Source organism: Passer domesticus, chromosome 2, assembly GCF_036417665.1.
Source record: "Passer domesticus isolate bPasDom1 chromosome 2, bPasDom1.hap1, whole genome shotgun sequence".
Taxonomy (NCBI): domain Eukaryota; kingdom Metazoa; phylum Chordata; class Aves; order Passeriformes; family Passeridae; genus Passer; species Passer domesticus.
This window is the reverse complement of record NC_087475.1, coordinates 67,104,120-67,122,045: the sequence shown is the minus strand read 5'-3', so window position 1 is coordinate 67,122,045 and position 17,926 is coordinate 67,104,120. Positions and strand designations below refer to the sequence as shown.

The window sequence follows — 17,926 nt, the reverse complement described above, 5'->3', positions numbered from 1 at the left end:
CTTTACAAAGGGAACACCAATTCTCCAGTTTCTTTTTCCCACCATTTTCTTTTCACTTGACTGAAGTTACACATTTGGCTTAATATTGCAAGAAAATGAAATTATATGTAAAGATACTGTAAGTGAATTTTAAGGCCACCCACACAAATTGCTCTCATTCTAGATTTTTCCTTGCCCTGCTCTCAGTGGCAACAGTGGTGACAATTTCTAACAACCATTTCACAACAGACAAGGTGCCAAATCCATGGCATCATCAAGAAGCTCAAATCTGCTTTCATCAGAGCTCTGCTCATGCAGACTAATGATCCTTATGGCAATTTGCTTCCTCTTTAATTTTTATCCATGATTTAGAACAAAAGCAATATATCTGTCAGTTTTGCTTTAAAAAAGGCAACACAAGAAGCCTTTAACATATCATTTCGAAATCATTAGTAGCAAAACCAAATAATACATCTTTAGTTTTAGTGAAATGGAAATTGATTTTAGATTGGTATCAATAAGTTCACGAGTCATACACCCCATAAAAAAATTATACCTCAAAATTATTTAGCCTAGCATATTTCCCCATACAACATGCACTTGGATCCTGTAAAAGAGTCAGCACAGGCGGGGAAAGGCTCTCGGCGCTTGTCTAAATGCCAAGTGCCCCCTTGTGGTCAGCATCATCCTTAGATTCCAAACCTGACCCAGAGTGGAATTGCCTTAGTGCGCTGTACTACTGCACAGGGGTGGGATGCTCACTCCCTAAATCCTTATTTCAGTGGTCTCCACACAATGCTCACAGGGGCTATGAGCTGACTTGGGCAGGGGAAGTTAAAACAGAGACTTCCAGCGCTGTGGTTCAGATTGATAGAACAAGGAACTAAGGAATTCTTGAGAACAAACAAATAGGAATGTCACTTGACTCCAAGATTCTCCTCTGATTGTTTTCTTTGAAAGTGTATTCTGCCGCTAGGCACACCACAAAGTGATTTGAGTAAAAGAGTCTCATGGTTTGAGTAAGGCCACCAGGAGGAACAATTAATGCCAACTTGACATGGAAAGGAAAAAGATCTCTTGGAGGTATTTGAAGTATTTATTTGAAGGTCAAATCAAAGGAGTAGGAAGGGGAAGTCTGTGAGGAGGCAGGATAACAGCTTAGGGCAGTCAGACCAGAGACAGAACTTTCTCCAAAATACTTCCAAATTTCATGAAAAACCAAATTAGTATACCAGATTTCTTCTTTCCATAGAGCTACTCATGGCTTAACCCAGGAAGAGCAGTAAGATTCATTTAAGTCACTTACTAGAAGAATTGTCAACATTTCCTATGACATTCTAAGTGCTGATGTTCCCTATAGGCAGTTATCAATGCCTACTGAAATACAAAGTCTTCACTGCATGTTTTCACAAATCCAAGATTCCCTTCCTGTCATATTGCAATCATGTATGTCTCCAGCGTGACACTGCTTGTATTTTAAAACTGACAGCAAACACTCTGAGGTGGTTGTGTGAGGCTATCAGTTCTGTGGTCACTATCCTTATAGAAAGGCAGCTTTGTAAAGTAAGTATCTGGCCCTTAATGTCAGAATTTTCTGCTCTGTGGTGGTGGACATTATGAAAAAATGGTGATTTATCCCAGAAGCCCTGGTTCCCAAGCTAATCTTAACTAGAGCGTTGCTAAGGCAATGCTATCAGGAGTGTGCTCCTCTGAACTGATTTTGCAGTGTGCTTCTCAGTATTTGCATACTAAAGCTCCTATCTAGGGATTTGTTCCTGCAGAAATGGTGAAAGAGAAGGGAACAGTTTTCTTTCTGCTTATATAGGAAATTATGCTTAGCAGAGACCATGTATTTTACCAAAACTCATTTTATGAAAAAATACAAACAAATGAAAGCAGCATGTTTAAAAGAGGCAAGTGAAATTCACATCTTGTTATACTTTAGAGAGAATGCATTCCTTCTCTATTTGTTTCTGAAGTACTGTATGACATTTGTATTTTTCATTGGGACATGAAGGAAATTACTGACTAAACAGTTTTCACTTTGGAAGTCCCTTGTGCTTTTCACTGTTATTTTTAATCTGCCCTCAGTACACAAAATTTCTTTTCTAGACCCCGCCGGTAAGGATTTCTGTGTTCAAGGTATTGGTTCTGCATTTATTGCTATTTGACATCTACGTAATTTTTCTGAATCAATAAAAAAGCATTATCTCATATCAGTATAAGGACTTCAGAATAATAACTGTATATATAAATGGTGTAGGGGTGTTTTTAATAGAAAGAAATTATTCTTCAGTTCAATTCCAATTCTAAAGCAAAAATAGTGCAAGCCATCTGCAACAATTACTGCAATTTTTCAACACAGAAAATCCTCTGTGCTTCCTTGTTCATCACTCCAGAATTTGCATTTGTATTCTTCTCTTTCATTCAGGTTTTTATAGCTTGCTGACTGCCAGGTCCCTGATGACTAATATCTTTTTTTTTTTTTATGTTGCCTGTAGTGCTTGATATTAAAGAAAATATTTTATGCTACCTACATCTAAATAGGTTGAATTGTTCTATAGACAAGTCTTCCTCCCTCTATTCACTATAGTAGGACCTTAAATAACTAGCTTGAGTGAGCTAAATCTCTTCAGCATCCTTGAGGTAACTCCTCTGTTAAATATAGCTGAAATTGTTTAGTAAATTAAGAATTGTTAGAGGTCCTTCTAGTAACTCCAATTATAATTCTAAGTTTCTTGGGAAGACAGGTTATAAATACTTGAAAATAATATTTAATTTTCTAAATACATTGCTCAAACCAAAATCTACTGAAATTCTACTGTCTACTGTTGCCATGTTGTAGGAATTGTATCACCTTGCTGAAAGAACCACTTTTCAATCTTTCCATAGAGCTTCACACAATCACAGAATCAACGTTTTTGGGATCAAGTCCAACCATGAACTCAGCAGTGTCAAGTCTACCACTAATCCATGTTGCCAAGTGCAACAATACTTGTCTTTTAAATACCTGCAGGGATGGTGACTCAACCACTTCCCTGGGCAACATGTTTCAGTGCTTGACAAGCCTTTCAGTGAAGAAATCCTTCCTATGCAATGAAGGAAATGTATTTTCATATAGGAATATATTTCCTATTCATATGCAACTGCAAGTTGAAAGCTGAATATCACAGTGTACTTTTGATTTTACAGGCACACACGCGATGTCTTTATATGCCCACTCTCAGCATTTTTAATTTGAGCAAATGTATATTGATGACTGGCTGAAAACTCTTTGTTTTTCTACCACTCACATCTGCTCTTTATTCTCATCTGTGAAGAAGCTAAATATTGTCCCCTAATCCACTGACCAACCCTCAAAAACCCCAGAAGAGCTTTAACAAACCTAAATGCCTGAACACCACAAAAAATTATCTGTAAATTTTTACCAGTGTTTTATCTTCTAAAATTATATACATAAAAAGCAAAGCAGCTCCTCATTCTCCAAGAGTATCTGTAAATAAACACTTTTTGAATGGCTTCAGTAAAAAAAAAAAAAAAAAAAAAAACAAACAACAACAACAACAACAAACTAACCAAAAAACAGCAGAGCCCACATAATGCCTTTATATTTCTGTGCTCTTTCTGTCTCCCAAAATCAAAAGAAGAAAAATATGAAACATTAAATCCTTAAAGCACTTCCTTTTCTGGTTAGCAAACAGGCATATTTATTAACTCTAAGGTGGAAGGACTTGAAAATGCATGGCCTAACATATGGGCTCCAGACTTTCCCAGGCTTCACTAAGTGAGTCTAGGACTCTTCAAGCTCTCTTCTAGACTCCTTCTGGCAGGATGAACCTTTCAGTCAGGCTGGCATTCTTCCCTTTATGGGAACAGTAATTAAACCTCTCAGAATCACGGCTCATTGGTGAGCAGGCAGTGCAGTGCATAGCAGGGATTAGAAATGTACTGGTTGGTGGGAAAGGAGATTATCCCTCTGGTAATGCCTCCTGGAGTGCCTGGCAAGGTGTAATTGGATTGGTTAGGAGAGTCCTGGCAATTGGACAGAAATAAATACATGTGATACTGTAACTATGCATGCCAGTCTGTGCTTTACAGGCTGACAGGAATAATATCATCCAAAGCAGACTCTGCTGTAAATTTTCTAGATCAGTGTTCTCTGTCTTCGAGACTATTCTTTTAACATAGTCCCAGCTGTATTTTCAGATGAACTCAGTGAAACAGGAAAGTGGGATGGCGAAGATTTTGTTCTCTTTTTAATTGGCTGCTAAAGTAAAAAAAAATCTTGCCTACCTACAAAACACCATGGTCTCTAGGACAACACTAAAACTGGCAAAAATGTTTTTCTGTTTGAAAGCCATGGATCAGATCAGAAAAAGCAGTTAATTATTCACACCCTGCTTACAGCAGATAATTATCCTTCCCACTAACATAGCATGCAGCCTCTTCTAGGGTCACTAAACTCCCAACAATCTTTAGATTCTGAAGGACCAAAAAAGTCAGAGGGTAACACTTCTGTAAGTATAAGCAATAGGAATAAAAATCACAACAGCCCTGCTTCATAATGTTCATTATCACAATGTGTTACAAGGCATTACCATATCTTTATCTACCTTCCCTATTTCTAAAAGTTGGTAAGAAGCAGAAAAGTTGTCAAATATTTCAGCAAATGACAGGCTAAGGAAAAAGCAGTTCTGAATCTACAATGATTTTTTTACTTCATTTACTACTTTAGAAGACAAAATTGCCATAATATTTGCTAGGATTTTTTCCTTAGCATTTTCTCCTCAAGATTGCAGAAAAAAATGTTTTAAGCTGTGTTGAAATAAAGGACATGAAGTATTGAGTGCATTAAGGAATAAAATTTAAAAGATGAAAACAAACACTTCTTTCAGAGATGCAAAAATTTACTGTAAAATGAGGACTTTTCCTGTGACTATATTATGCAAAATGTTACTCCAACTATTCATCTAGGTTATCGCAGTTGATAGAAAATTGGGCTTATTGGCTGATACAACAGAAGATTGTGTTGCCATGCAGAGGGGCCTCAAGAAGCTGCAGAAAGAGACAGAGAGGAATCAAGTGGAATGTAAATGCAGTCCTGCCCCTGGGGGACAAATAATCCTAGGCACCAGTATATGCTGGAGATGGGTGTCTGGGAAGCAGCCTGGGGCAATGTCTTTGGGGTACTTGTGAGCAAGGTGACCCCAAGAAATCAATGCACTCTTGCTGCAAGGGTGGCCTGTGGTTCCTGGGCTGCATTAGGAAGATGTTGCCAACAGGTTAAGGGAGGTAATCCAACCCTTATCCTTAGCACTTGAGAGATGTAGCGGCAGTGCTGGGTCCAGTTCTTGACTCTTCAGTACAAGAATGATATGGACTTCTTGGAGCAAGTCCAACACAGGGCCATGAAGGTGATTAAGAGACCACAGCACCTGACAGATGAGGAAAGGCTGAGAGATCTCTAACTGTTCAGCCTGAGAACAAGAAGGCCAAGTCGTTCTCAACATTGTGTATAAATTTGTGATGGGAAGGAATGAAGAAGCAGCCAGGCTCTTCTCAAAAGTGCCCAGTGATAGGACAAGAAGACTGAAACAGCTGGAATTCCATTTGGTCAAAACTAAAGACATTTATTACTGTAAGTGGTTAAAGACTAAATGATTCCATGAGGTTTAATGTTTTCTCATTTATTCATAGATCTAGTCCAGCTATTCCATCTCGCAAGCCTTACTGCAGATTCAATTATAAAACCTTCACTCAGGAAAAAAATTCACTACATAACTCTTCCCAACATTCAGGTTTTATGTACTTCTTACATAAGGATTTCACTCAATATTTTATAAGCAATTGCATATATGAAACAATAAAAACATAAGCAGAAGTGATTGTTTTTTCTTACAGACCAGGCTGCTGCTATTTTTGTCATGAAAAACAAAGACTATATGAGTTTTTCAATTAGACTGTGATTTGTTGTTAAGCCAACTAAATGTCACAGTACTTACCACAGGCATTTTATCAAAGATGCGAACAAGGGACAGTTTATCTATAAATAAGCAGAAAATTATGACCCATTGATATAATTTCAACATCTCTAATCACCACTAATTCTATTGAAAAAAGATACAAATATCCATTTCTACCTGCTGGATTTCCACGAATAAGCTCCACCTTATCTTGAAGAATATTAATTTGCCTTTCCAGCTGTTTATTCAATTCTACCTGTGTCTCATATCTGGTTTTCCATTCATTATCTTAAAGAACAAGTACAGAATTATTATATTTCCCAGATTAGTTCATGTCATTTTAAGCAAAATCATTTTTAAAAACTGTTCCTTTTAACTAACTGAAGACTGAGAAAGTCTTCACTTAGTAATCTTCATAATAAGCATCTTTGCATATAAAAGAGCTTTAAAATACAAATCAAGAGAAATTTTCACTAGGCTTACTGTGGTCAGAATATTAACCAACTCTGAATTTATATTATTCATAGCTTCATGAATAATTAACAAAAAAAAGCTAGTGTGGCCACACCTAGTATTTCTTAATTTCATATCTGAAGCACCACAGTTATAATAGTCATGTTTGAAAAGTGAAAATTTAAATTTCTAAATAAATATTTGAGCCCCTGTAGGTCCTTCCTAAAATAATTATTTTTCTGTGTTTCCTAATAAATTAGAAAGACAGTTGTAATTCACTTACCTTCATTTTCAACACTGTTAAGACTTTTTTCCAGTTCTGTTACAGTGTTTCTCAGTTCAAATATTGAGCTTTCAAGCATCTGCCTGTGGTATTAAAAGAAGTTAATAAATTGCTACATGAGCCAATAAATGGCTCTGGTACTAGTCCTATTATTGAAATCAGAAAAAAAATAGATCAAATATATTTTTAGAAGATTGATTCAGAAGATTAAGATGTATTGGTCATTTCTATGTAGTTACATTATCTTGTCCATTCTTAAATGTATTGAAATATGGTTACTACAGTGGTTAGTACAGTGCCTTTAAAACAATAAAGCATTTCTACTTTGTGACTAAAACTACTTCCACAAAACCCCAAGACAGACATTTCCTAAAATATAATAATTTTCTAGCCATCCATCAGAATTTAAAAAATGTAGAGGGGACATTGATCCTCGTTTTTCAAGTAAAAGAAGATGCCCAATGAGTATATTTTTTAAAACAAGACTACACCTGAGAGATATGCTATTTGAAATTCTGAATTAGTTTTTCATTTTGACTTACTGCTCAATGATTAATAGTCATTTCCTAAATTGCACTCATATTAAATCCAATCAAAACAAATGATGATTTATGACTATCAGAAAAGAAAGTGAGTAATTAAAGTTAGTGTTTAAAAAATACAGGACCCCAAGCCACCATTTTTTAGGAAAATATATTTTTGCCCATCCTGTATACTGGTCAGCCAGAAAGCTGAAAGGTATGGTGAAAACCAGGCTCTTTCTACCTTGGAAGGTATGATCAGAAGCTGAAGGTAGCAGGGGACTTTGACAAGAGCACAACCCATCTGGCATGCTTCAGACAATGTTCTGAGTGACTCTCATCCTTCAAAGTGGCCAGATGGTAGTTTAGTGTCTTACAATGAACCCTATGGTCTTGATCACATCAAGAAGACATTACTGATAAGTTATTGACCATATTCACACTAACAGTCTGGTTCTCTGAGGAGATGTCTATAGAGAAATGCTCCTGCCTGTGAGGTCTCAGGAAGTCAGACCACATCAGGATAGGTGCAAGCAAAAAACACAATGCCCAAAAATGCAGAGACAGTTTGTGGTTTTGTCCTTTAAAGCTAAGTTTGGAAGGCAAACATTTCAAAAAAAACAGTCAATGGGTCTTGGGTACCACAATTTTTCAGTGCCCAAATTAAGATATTCCAAAAGAACTAAGAACACAAACTCTACAAGAAGGCCCTTTGGGAAATGCTTTACAATGCCAATATGATAACTGGTGTCTTTAAAACTTTAGTCTAGTTCATTAAAACATGCAAGAAAGAAAATGATTAGGCTGTAATATTGGGGGGGGGGGGGGGGGGCAGTGTTTAAAGGAGAGCTTCCATTGTCAACATGTATATTCATTTTCTGAACATGTCTGTAAGAAATTCTCTTCAAGAAATAATTATCAAACCTCTGAGAAATCAAATCTCTGATAACAGAGATTGATTACTGAGGAACTGCATCACCTCTTGCACTCATTGTGCTCACATTCAGTTGGTGACACTTCTTTTTCATATCTTGAAGCAACAGATTTCAACTGCAAGCTGCATAAGCAAACCAACTGCTCATAGGGAGTTGAACAGGTAAGCTTGGAATAAGGAGGGCTGAAGAGCTGAAATATCAAACAAATATAAAGAAGAGTAATTTAAGGTAAACCAAGTTTTTCAGTGAAAGAGACAACACTGGAGAACAGTGGGACAGACATCTTGAATGGCAAGGGAGAGGTGGGGTTTCCAAGCCCTCCTTGCTCCATTGCACTTTTTGTCTTTTCCAACGTTAAATTAAGACAGGGGGCACATTGGCAAAAAAATAACTACAGTACTGGTAACTTGCTAGAGACAAAAAGGATAAGGTGAAACCCAGCCAAAGATAGCCTTGAAGCATGACTCAAAAAGCTTTAGATGTAGGAAAACCAAAGGAAATCTGATTGCTGCTGCCTGTTTTTTCCCACTCCAAATCAAAGAGGCAGATGGCTAGGAAGAAGAAAGACAAAGTCTTACTACATTGCTGCGATCATTTCAACACAAATAGATCAGGTTTCTGCAAAGCAGATTTCTATCAACTTCCCAGAGCTTGGAAAAGAGGAAATTATGATGACAGTGAGTGCTAAAATGGGAGTTTTTTAAAGGAAATAACACTGAAAATTAGAAACAGTCAAAGCTGTAACCAGAGCTGAGCTGTATCAAAATGAAATTGTTTTCGTTTTCAAAGAAATCTTAACTAAGTGCTCAGATGCAGAGGGAAAACACAGGAAGAATAAGCTCTTTAAATCCAATGTTTCCAGTTTTCAATTTCTGTTACCATTCCAAGACTAGATACAAAATTTCTTTCATTAGATTTTATTATTCTTTCTGCACCATTAACAAAACTAGAAGCCAAATTCCAATTATATTTTGTTCTGTTGAATATATGTACGAAAATGGTAAATTGTCAGGTGTCACACTGCAATTGCTACTCTGACAGAAAGTCTTTTTTCCATGTGGCAACAGAAACCAGTTTTCAAAAAAATAGAATTATTATTAAACATTTAATAGTCCAGTAGCACCCAGAATGCATCCAGGGTGAAACCACTCTATTTTAGGCAGTGCTTATTCAGTAAAATGCAATCCCTGCCCAGACAGAGAAGGGATGTAGAAATAAATCACTTTGAGCGGCTTGATAAATATGGCTGGGGTTTAATGTTAATTTTGCATTTCTGGAAAGACATTGTGTGTCTAATTGTGAAAGGAAGTGAAGGTTATGCCATGTATCTGTTAGTGTGAATTTAATGCAGCTGTGTATAGCTGGCTACCTATAGCTGCCAGAGACTTGGTCCTTGCTTAGAGGGACTGCACTGCACTTTTTACCTGCAACCTCACTTGTGTTAGACATAAATGGACTATTCAAGGCCTATAAATCTTCTCCATGTCAATGAACAATTTACAGTCATCACAGAAGAAAGCCTGTAAATCCTGAAACCTCACATTTAAGTTATCATGAGAACCTAATCACATCCTTGCATACTAAGCATAACAAAAAAGCTCTTGTGAAGAAAATGAAAAAAAAAAATGCAGTTCAGATAAGAAGACTCTGATTGAAACTACAAAAGAGGGGAAAAAAAGCTAAATTTCTTTTTAAGGCTGTCTACAGGTGTTATTTTACTTGACAATGGCAGCCACTTAGGATGAAAACTGTTTTCCTGCACGTTTTCTACCCAGGTCTGGATATCTGGAACATGTATCAGGCAAAAGGCTGCCTGAAGCAATTTTCTATAGTCAAGAGAAAAACTCAGGAGAAAAGTCAGGAGAAACTCAGGGCAAGTCATCAGCTCTAGGGCATCAGCTCCATAATATGGCACCTCTTTACCGAGTCCTGTAGAAGATAAAATGCATAGATGCCTTCAGAATTTACAAACAAAGCAGAAACAATATTGCACAGTGCAGGGGCACCACATGGAAGCGCATGTACAGTATTGAAAGCTCCGGACTCCTGACACCTGCAGTCAGCAGTGTGCTGGGAAAATGCTGCAGCTTTCCTGGCAAGGAAAGCCACAGGAAATGAAATCTCAGAAGCTGAAGTAACATACAATTCCATCAACATTACTAAGTAGCTGACATGCATAAATATATATCTTTAAGACCTCTTTGTCTAATAAGAAGCACACTGCAGTATTACATGCCTTCTCTCTCTCTCTCTCTCTCCCAGAAACATTTGCCATGACATTTCCCAATCAAAACGTGCACTGAATCTTGATCACAACAACACAGAGTTAGATTTCAGCTGACTTTCATTACAGTCAGAAAAAACTGGATTCACAGTACTATATCCACAATCATTGAAGAGTCAGTAGGTACATTAGGAACAGACCTCTTATGGACATGAATGATTCTATTTACTCTGTGAAGTAAAAATCTCTTCTTCATGACTGCTAAATGAGAGGGGTAGGTGGGCTGTTAGCAAACTGCCTAATTGGCACAACAATCAGATGCGCCAGTAAAATGATGACAAGGGTGAGATGGCAGTGAAGGAATGCAGACATCTATCTGCAAGCCACTCATCCTCCGCTTTCTACCCAAGGGAGAGAAATTGGCACCTCCCAGGGTGTGAGTCATCTCATGGTAGAACAGCCAGGCAAAGTAGGTCAGATGAATCACACCTTCAAAAAGCTTTTCTGTATTCATTGACTACACATGCCACTGGTTTAGATGGAGATGTCTAACAAGCCTGGTCATTGGCAATTAAGCTGAATAAATAGCTTCTGGGAAACAGACAATATTGTTGATTTGCACACAAAAATAGTTGTAGAACCCAGCTGGAGCTGAAAGTCTTTTACTGGCATGCCATCACCATAAAGGTTTTTATTAAATATATATTTTGTTTTTATCCGTAAGTAAGTCACCACAACTCAACTTTTTGCCTGATCATCATTAATATCACGCGCCAGGTAAAAGAACTGGTGCATGCAGAGGATAACTGATCTACTGACCCTGAGACACTACTACTAAGTCAGGAGATTTATAAAGGTCATTGGTGCAAGTATGTCCAAGCTACTTTTTGTGCCATTTTGACTCTGTTAGTACTGGGTTTTCCTTTTCAATTTATGAATGAACGTTTTATAAAATCCACAACTGCAGGACTAGTTTGAAGAGGTCTGCAGCTCAGAGACGGAAAGAAACATTGTTCAGGTGAAAAATCAGTACAAATAGAATGCTTGAAAATGGTATGTCAATGCAAATATCAAGAGTCTGAATTAAGGCAGCACAAGAACTTTGACATTTCCTGTTTCCATTTATTAACATTCAAAAGGCAATCATGTTGTTCAACTCAGGGAAAAATGTGTAACTTCCTAAGCAAACTGGGGAAAAAACCAATCCCACCAGGCATGAGCATCAACAATTATCAAAGCACTGAAACAAATGCTGCTTTAGCAAGGGGACTGACTGCTAAAAGGAATGAGTCCTCATCCTTGCAAACTGCATGCAGAGATGCTGTACCTTACTTAGAGGTCTCAGAGATATTTACTGATCCTAGAGACAGGTGAAATCCAGCTTTCCACTTTTACTCAACACTGTAGAAAGAAGAGTGTATAAAGAGCACCTCGTTCTCCATTTTATTTGTCTTCCCCCAGCGAGGCATGCACCCATGTAAAAATCTTCTCTGTTTTCCCCCCAAGTGGCTTCCCAGCCCAGTGTACTGTGCTTGCCTTGGACACATATAATTCACTCCATAGTAGGAGTTATGGGACTATGTTTCAGATTTGTGATGAAAACTGTGTTGATAGCACAGTGATGCTTTGGTTACCATCGAGCATTGTTTACACTGCGTCAAGGCCTTTTCTTCTCCGCACCCCATGAGTGAGAGGGCTGGAGGTGCCAAGGAGTTGGGAGGGGACAGGGCCGGGACAGCTGATCCCACTGACCAAAGCCATAGCCCACTATATCATGTCACATTCAGAAATAAAAACTAAGGTGTTGGGACTTGCTGGGGCTGCTTTGCCTCGGGAAATGCTCACTGGTGGTGAGCACCTGGAGGTTTTTGCATCAGTTACTTTTCTTGGGTTTGTTTCCTTTTTGTCGTTGTTTTTGTTCCTTTTTAGTTATTAAACTGTCTTTGTCTCAATCCGCGAATTTTCTCTCTTTCACCCTTCCTTCCTTCTCTCCCCCATCCCACCCACTGGCAGGAGAGGGAGCGAGCAGCTGTGTGGGTGCCGAGCTGCCTGCTGCGGTTAACCACGGCAGCCGGCCCTATCTTCCGCTACGGCTGACATTATCCCGCTTTTTCGGGCTCCTCGTGCCGCTCGCATCCCTTGGGCCAGCCCCTCCCGGTGCCCAGCAGAGCCGGGCCGCGCTGAGGGGCTCCGGGCAGGCCGTGGGCCCAGCCCGCTCCCCTCGCCGCGGAGGCCGCCGCCATTTTACCGCAGGGAGGCGGCGGGAGCCCCCGCGGGCGCTGCTGCGGGGCCGCTCCCGGAGCCGCCGCCGTGCCGGCCTCGCTGCTGTGCCCGGCCTCGCCGCTGTGCCCGGCCTCGCCGCTGTGCCCGGCCTCGCCGCGTCCCCCGCCGGACTCACTGCTTCCGCCTCTCCCGCCCCAGCTCCAGAGCCAAGCGCTCCGGTTCTGCCGCCCGCCGGCCGCCGCCTTCCCCCATTGCCATTGCCGGCGCCCGTCCCGCTCGCATCCCGCGCGTCGCCGGCGTTGCGCGGGGTGACGGCTGCGAGCGGCCGGCGGAGCCCGAGGCAGCGCTGAGGCCACCCCAGCCCCGGCTCGGGCACCTTTTATTCCGCAGTCCCTGCGGCTCTCCCGCTGCCCAGAAAAAGCCGGGAGGGGAGACGGGGTCGGGCGCTACCGCCGGCACCTGCCCTGGTGCCCGGCACCTGCCCCGTCCCGTCCGCCCGCCGCGTTTGACGGGCTGTTCTGTCCTCTTGTCTAGCGAAATGCCCAGCGTGTGGCTCGGGCAGCACCAGAAAGGGATGGGGGAAAGAGGATACAGCTTTGGCCCAGTTAAGGTTTTGACTGTGTAGGTTGAACTGTGTGCTGAGCTTTTCGTGGCCTAGGGAAACACAAATGTGTGCAGATTTTTAAAAATATTTCTTCTGCATGGGAAGTAGCACAATTTTAAGTAGACTCTGTGACCCACATGTGAAGGCAGGCACAGTACGGTGGAACCTGGCCTACGGCATGACCAGCCCTTTTTTGGCATGCTCAATAGTTGTGATTTGTGCTATTTACTAATCAGTATGTAAGACCCTAACTTGAAATAGGAGTGTTCAGAATAATTTGCCTTAATCATCATCACTGATCAAGTCAGTGGTGTTAGTCAATACATATTGGAAAATACTTTAATTATCTTACATGGTCTCGATTGATGCTTAAAAATGTTTGATGTTGCATTTTTCAAACAAGGAATTTCAGATCAGTTCATGGGTTTCTCAAAGTAAATGTTTATGGGGTGAGTTAATCAGATTATTGCTGTAAGAGTGGTATCACCTCTGTAAGGTTCTTCCTTTCACCTTCTATGGCTACTTCAGTGCCAGCTTTTGACATTTGTGTGGCTCTACAGTGAGCCAGTACGGCTGCTGAAACATTGAAAACTTACATAAGGGAAAATGTTTAATGTTCACAGTTTTTGTTGGTTGGTGAGCTGAAGTGCCTTACCAGCTGCACAGGAAAGCACGCCAGGCTTGATGCAAGGGACAGGGAGAAACTAGGAGCAATTAGTGCACTCTTAGATCAACTCACCATTTCACAAGACTTAATGCTTGCTAGAGGAACTATCTGTTCACTTTCCCAGGAAGGGGGTGGACTTTAATTTTCCTTTACTGATATATTATGAGAGAGGGTATAGTTTTCTCAGTTCAAGTAATTCTGTTGCGTGAGTAGCAAGCCAAATGCCATAGCCCTACCACTTGCTGGGTAACACAGGCACTGCTTTAAAAGTTTTAAACACAGGGTATGTATTACTATCACTTTAACATAATATAAACCAGTATTGCCATCCACAAGTCAGTTCTGAAATGTGAATTGTAATCCTAAAGTGGTGGTGTCACATTGAAATTGGCCAATCTAATGCCTCACTGATACTGCAACAGCAGGGCAATAATCCAGCAGGATCTAATGAATGGGAGCACAACGGTAGGATGGAGAGTGGGAAGATTGATTCTAAGAAGAAAAAATAATTTTAATTTCACTTGTCTGATACATGAGACTCCTCCTCTTGAGCAAGAGATGATTTTTGAGTCTCAAATTGTAACTGATTCTGTCAGCTAATCAGTGAATTACCATCTTTGGTGTGGGTTAAATCCAGAATTTTCTGATACAATTTAATCAAGAAACAAATTTAGAAGAGTGCTGCACTGTAACTGCATTTAAATTTAGCTGCTCATTTTGCTTTCATGTATTACTGAATGCTACCTTTTTAAGATTCATATTAAAAACACATTTCATAACAAACCAGTAATTTAAATGACTTGGACCTAGGTTAGCATTCATAACTCACTGAGTGTACTGAATATTAGTAGCAAAGTTTTTAATCAGTGACCATTTTTTCTTGTTACAAGTTTTTTTGTGAACTGCTTCAAGATTAATGTAACCAGCCTGATGAATTGTTCTCAATGGGTGGGCACATTCAGAAAGCTCAGGAAGAGGCCTGGAATCACAAGGAGTCTGAGAACAGAGGGCATAGGGGAACTGGGGGCTGTATCCCCACCCACAGCATACTCTTTCTGCCCCAGGAGACTTTAATTTGACCTCCTCTCCAGGATACTTTCAGGTCCCACCCTCACTCAGGGATTACTAGGTGTCTTATCCAGGTAAGCTCTCAGGAACCAGGTCGCTGTGCACATAAGGATGAGCCCAGACCACACTGGCTGGGTTGGCACAGCACAGCAGCTCTAACTGGGTGTTTCACCTGATGGTTTGGGAACTGGGGTGAGAGAAAAGCACAAGTGTCTTGTGGACTGAGGTCTTGAGTGTGTTCTGGGGTGACTTTATGATGCTGAATTGTATCCCCATTCATCTGTTCGGCCCAGACATAAGTTTTGCATCTTTAAGACTGGTTCCAAGAGTGAAGGCAGGGAGAGAAGCACGGGGAGAGAAGCACGGAGCTTGTTATCAGGGACGGCATTTGCTCCCCTGCATCCCTCTCCTGGACTGTGTTGTGTGCAGCACAGACAGATGGCAGGAGAGAGCTTTCCTTGGGTTTTTAGCTAGTTTTTAGCTACTTGAGGCAGAGAAGTTCCCCGAACCGTGGTTTTTCTTTTTGGAGTTTGAACCTGCTCTGGACTGAAAATCCAGAAGAGCTCTGGCAACTTGGACCTGTGGCCCAGTGGGCCAGGCCTGGACCGCAGCATTTCCAGCGCTGGAGGGACTGATAAGAAACCGAGTGAGCTGAGCTATAGTCCACCAAGGGGACTTTCTGACTTTGTCATCTCTTTGGAGCAGCAAGAGGTTTTATTGCATAATATTGTTCAATTTTGTGCTGGTGAATGCTTTGCCTGTTAAATAAAGTTTTTTTTCCACTTTCCTCCAAGGAAATCTTTTCGTGAATCAGTTGAAAGAGGGGTCACTTGAATCTGCTTTCTAGAGGAACCCCTTTGGAGGTTTTCTCCCAAATTTGCCCTCAATCAGGACAGTGTGAAACTCCAAACCATCAATATTTTTAACAATCACAGCAGTAACATACTGACACTTGCAACACTAAAGAATTTTCCTCCATTCCTTTATTCCAAATCAATTGGTTAAAATTAGGTAACTGGATACCACTAAAGGCATTATCATTGTTTTAAGGCTTTTAATGGGTTGAGTTCAAAAATTTTAGTAACAACAATTAGAAAACTTGGTCACAACACAATGTGTTTTGAAAACAGAATTTTCTTCTTAAGTATGTATTTATGATATGTAAAGGCATTAAACACCTAGTTACTTAAAAGCAAGGTAGACCAGTTGCTGAAGGCATAAATTAATTTTTACAAAGAAGTTATTTCTGTAGCACCAGTAATTAAGGTATGATGAATGGCTGTGTGGGCAAAGGGCAACTTGTGGATGTTGTATATTTTTTGACTTTACCGAAGACTTTGATGTAGTCTCCCACAGTACTTTTATAACTGAATTGATGAGTTCTAGATTGGATAACTGGTTCATAAGGCTTCTGGAAAATTGGTTGGGCCATCAGGCTTGAAGTGTGGAGATCAGCAGTATGACTGCTTGACTCTGGGATCAATACCTGGGCCAATACCCTTAATTCCTGATTGACAACCTGGAAGACTGAGCACCAGCTCAGCAAATTTGATGATGGCGATGAGTTGGGAGGAGCAGTTAGTATGCAGGAAGGGTGACAATTCACAGGTAGGTGTACAGCCTGGAGAAACCCAATGAAATTCAACAAAAATCAAGTGCAAAGCCCAGTATCTAGCACGGGTAAAGCCCATGGATCAATAAGGTTGGACTAGTGTCTAGAATGCAATGCTGTAGAAGACACAGGCTTCCTGGTGAAGAAGCTGGCATGAGCTGCTTACAGGAAACAAGACCGAAGGGCTCCTGGGCTGCCACAGCAAAGGGCATGGCCAGAAGCCTGAGTGAGACAGCTCTTCCACTCTATTCAACACATGCTAAAGTGCTTAGCTTTTGACTCCCAAACAAGTCCCAAGGGCGGCATTAGGTCAGGAACTTGCCTTTGCTCAGGCTGGAGAAGAGAAGTAAGTCATCAAGAGAGCTTGATGACTTGTAACTAGCTATGTTGTGTGAAAGTCTAAATAAGATGGAGAAGCCAAAGTTTCCTCCAGTGTGCATGATGGAAGGATGTGCAATAGAATGCATCTGCATTTAAAAATGTTTGGCTCAGTATAAGGGGAAATATTGAGCAGAGACAAGTTGGGTAAAGGTTACCCAGAGGGGCTGTGAAGTCTCCATCATTGGAGATAATCACAACATGAGCAGAATTGGGGCACAGTACTGTGCTCCAGGCTGGACCTGTTTTGAGCAGGAGGTGGATTACAGACCAGGGGCTCCCTTCCAACCCTCACCATTCTATTGTAAGCTGGTCATCATGTTTTTTGTAGTGGAAGGTAGGTTTACCACTTCTTTTTAAAGGATTATGGATTTATTCAGGGGGCATTAAAAATAAGCTATTCCAAGTTGGTTTTAAACCAGCATTAAGCAAACCAATCAAACAACCATTGGAATCTAGAGGAATCCATTCAAATACAAGGGTTTAGATTTGAGATAAGAACCATGGTTTTTATCTACACAATTATGAAAATGCCAGAGATGGCTGTAGCTTAGAATGACTTAAAGATCATTGTAAGTAATCCTCTCAAGACAAGATTTGAGACTAATATTGTAGCAGAAAAGTCTTTGAATAAATTTGGAAGTAAGAATGCCTTAGGAAATCATGTAGTAGTTCATACACTACATAGCTTAGTAAAATATCTAGGACTGCCATGTATCAAAAGATGTTCAGTGTTCCAACAAAAGCAAGTTGAGAATAGAAAGCCAAACTAAGACAGGAAGTTTGGGGAGCTTAATATATGAAAAAGAGAGCTGAGGTAAGGTTCTCTGAGTAAATGTGGGAAGGCTGTTGTATATGGTAGAAGAATGGAGGAGAAACTTATGGAGTTGCTACCCCGGGCCTAAGAAGTGGCAGGTGAAGCGAGGCAAGTTCAAGCATCGTACTATCAGCTGGGAAAATTAACTAAACTTTGAAAAAGGGAAGATAATGGATATATCACATTACAAACTATAAAA

The 17,926-nt window shown here is 40.3% G+C and overlaps 1 protein-coding gene across 11 annotated transcripts in view; it reads right to left on the bottom strand.

Moving 5' to 3' along the window:
- The window catches only part of CCDC169 (coiled-coil domain containing 169), a 44,555-nt gene extending 31,494 nt beyond the window's left edge, over positions 1–13,061 (bottom strand). For 7 of the 11 annotated variants that reach the window (XR_010356288.1, XR_010356287.1, XR_010356289.1 and 4 more), the window contains exons 1-4: positions 12,757–12,878; positions 6,679–6,761; positions 6,120–6,230; positions 5,982–6,022 (exon numbers count right to left, since the gene is read on the bottom strand). Coding sequence is in view for 5 of the 11 variants with exons in the window: in XM_064408998.1 (XP_064265068.1) it covers positions 5,982–6,022; positions 6,120–6,230; positions 6,679–6,761; positions 12,757–12,863 (342 nt within the window). In the remaining 6 variants the exon portion in view is untranslated. The other 4 variants (XM_064408999.1, XM_064409000.1, XM_064409001.1 and 1 more) reach the window with 4 other exon arrangements.
- Positions 13,062–17,926: the final 4,865 nt, after the last annotated feature.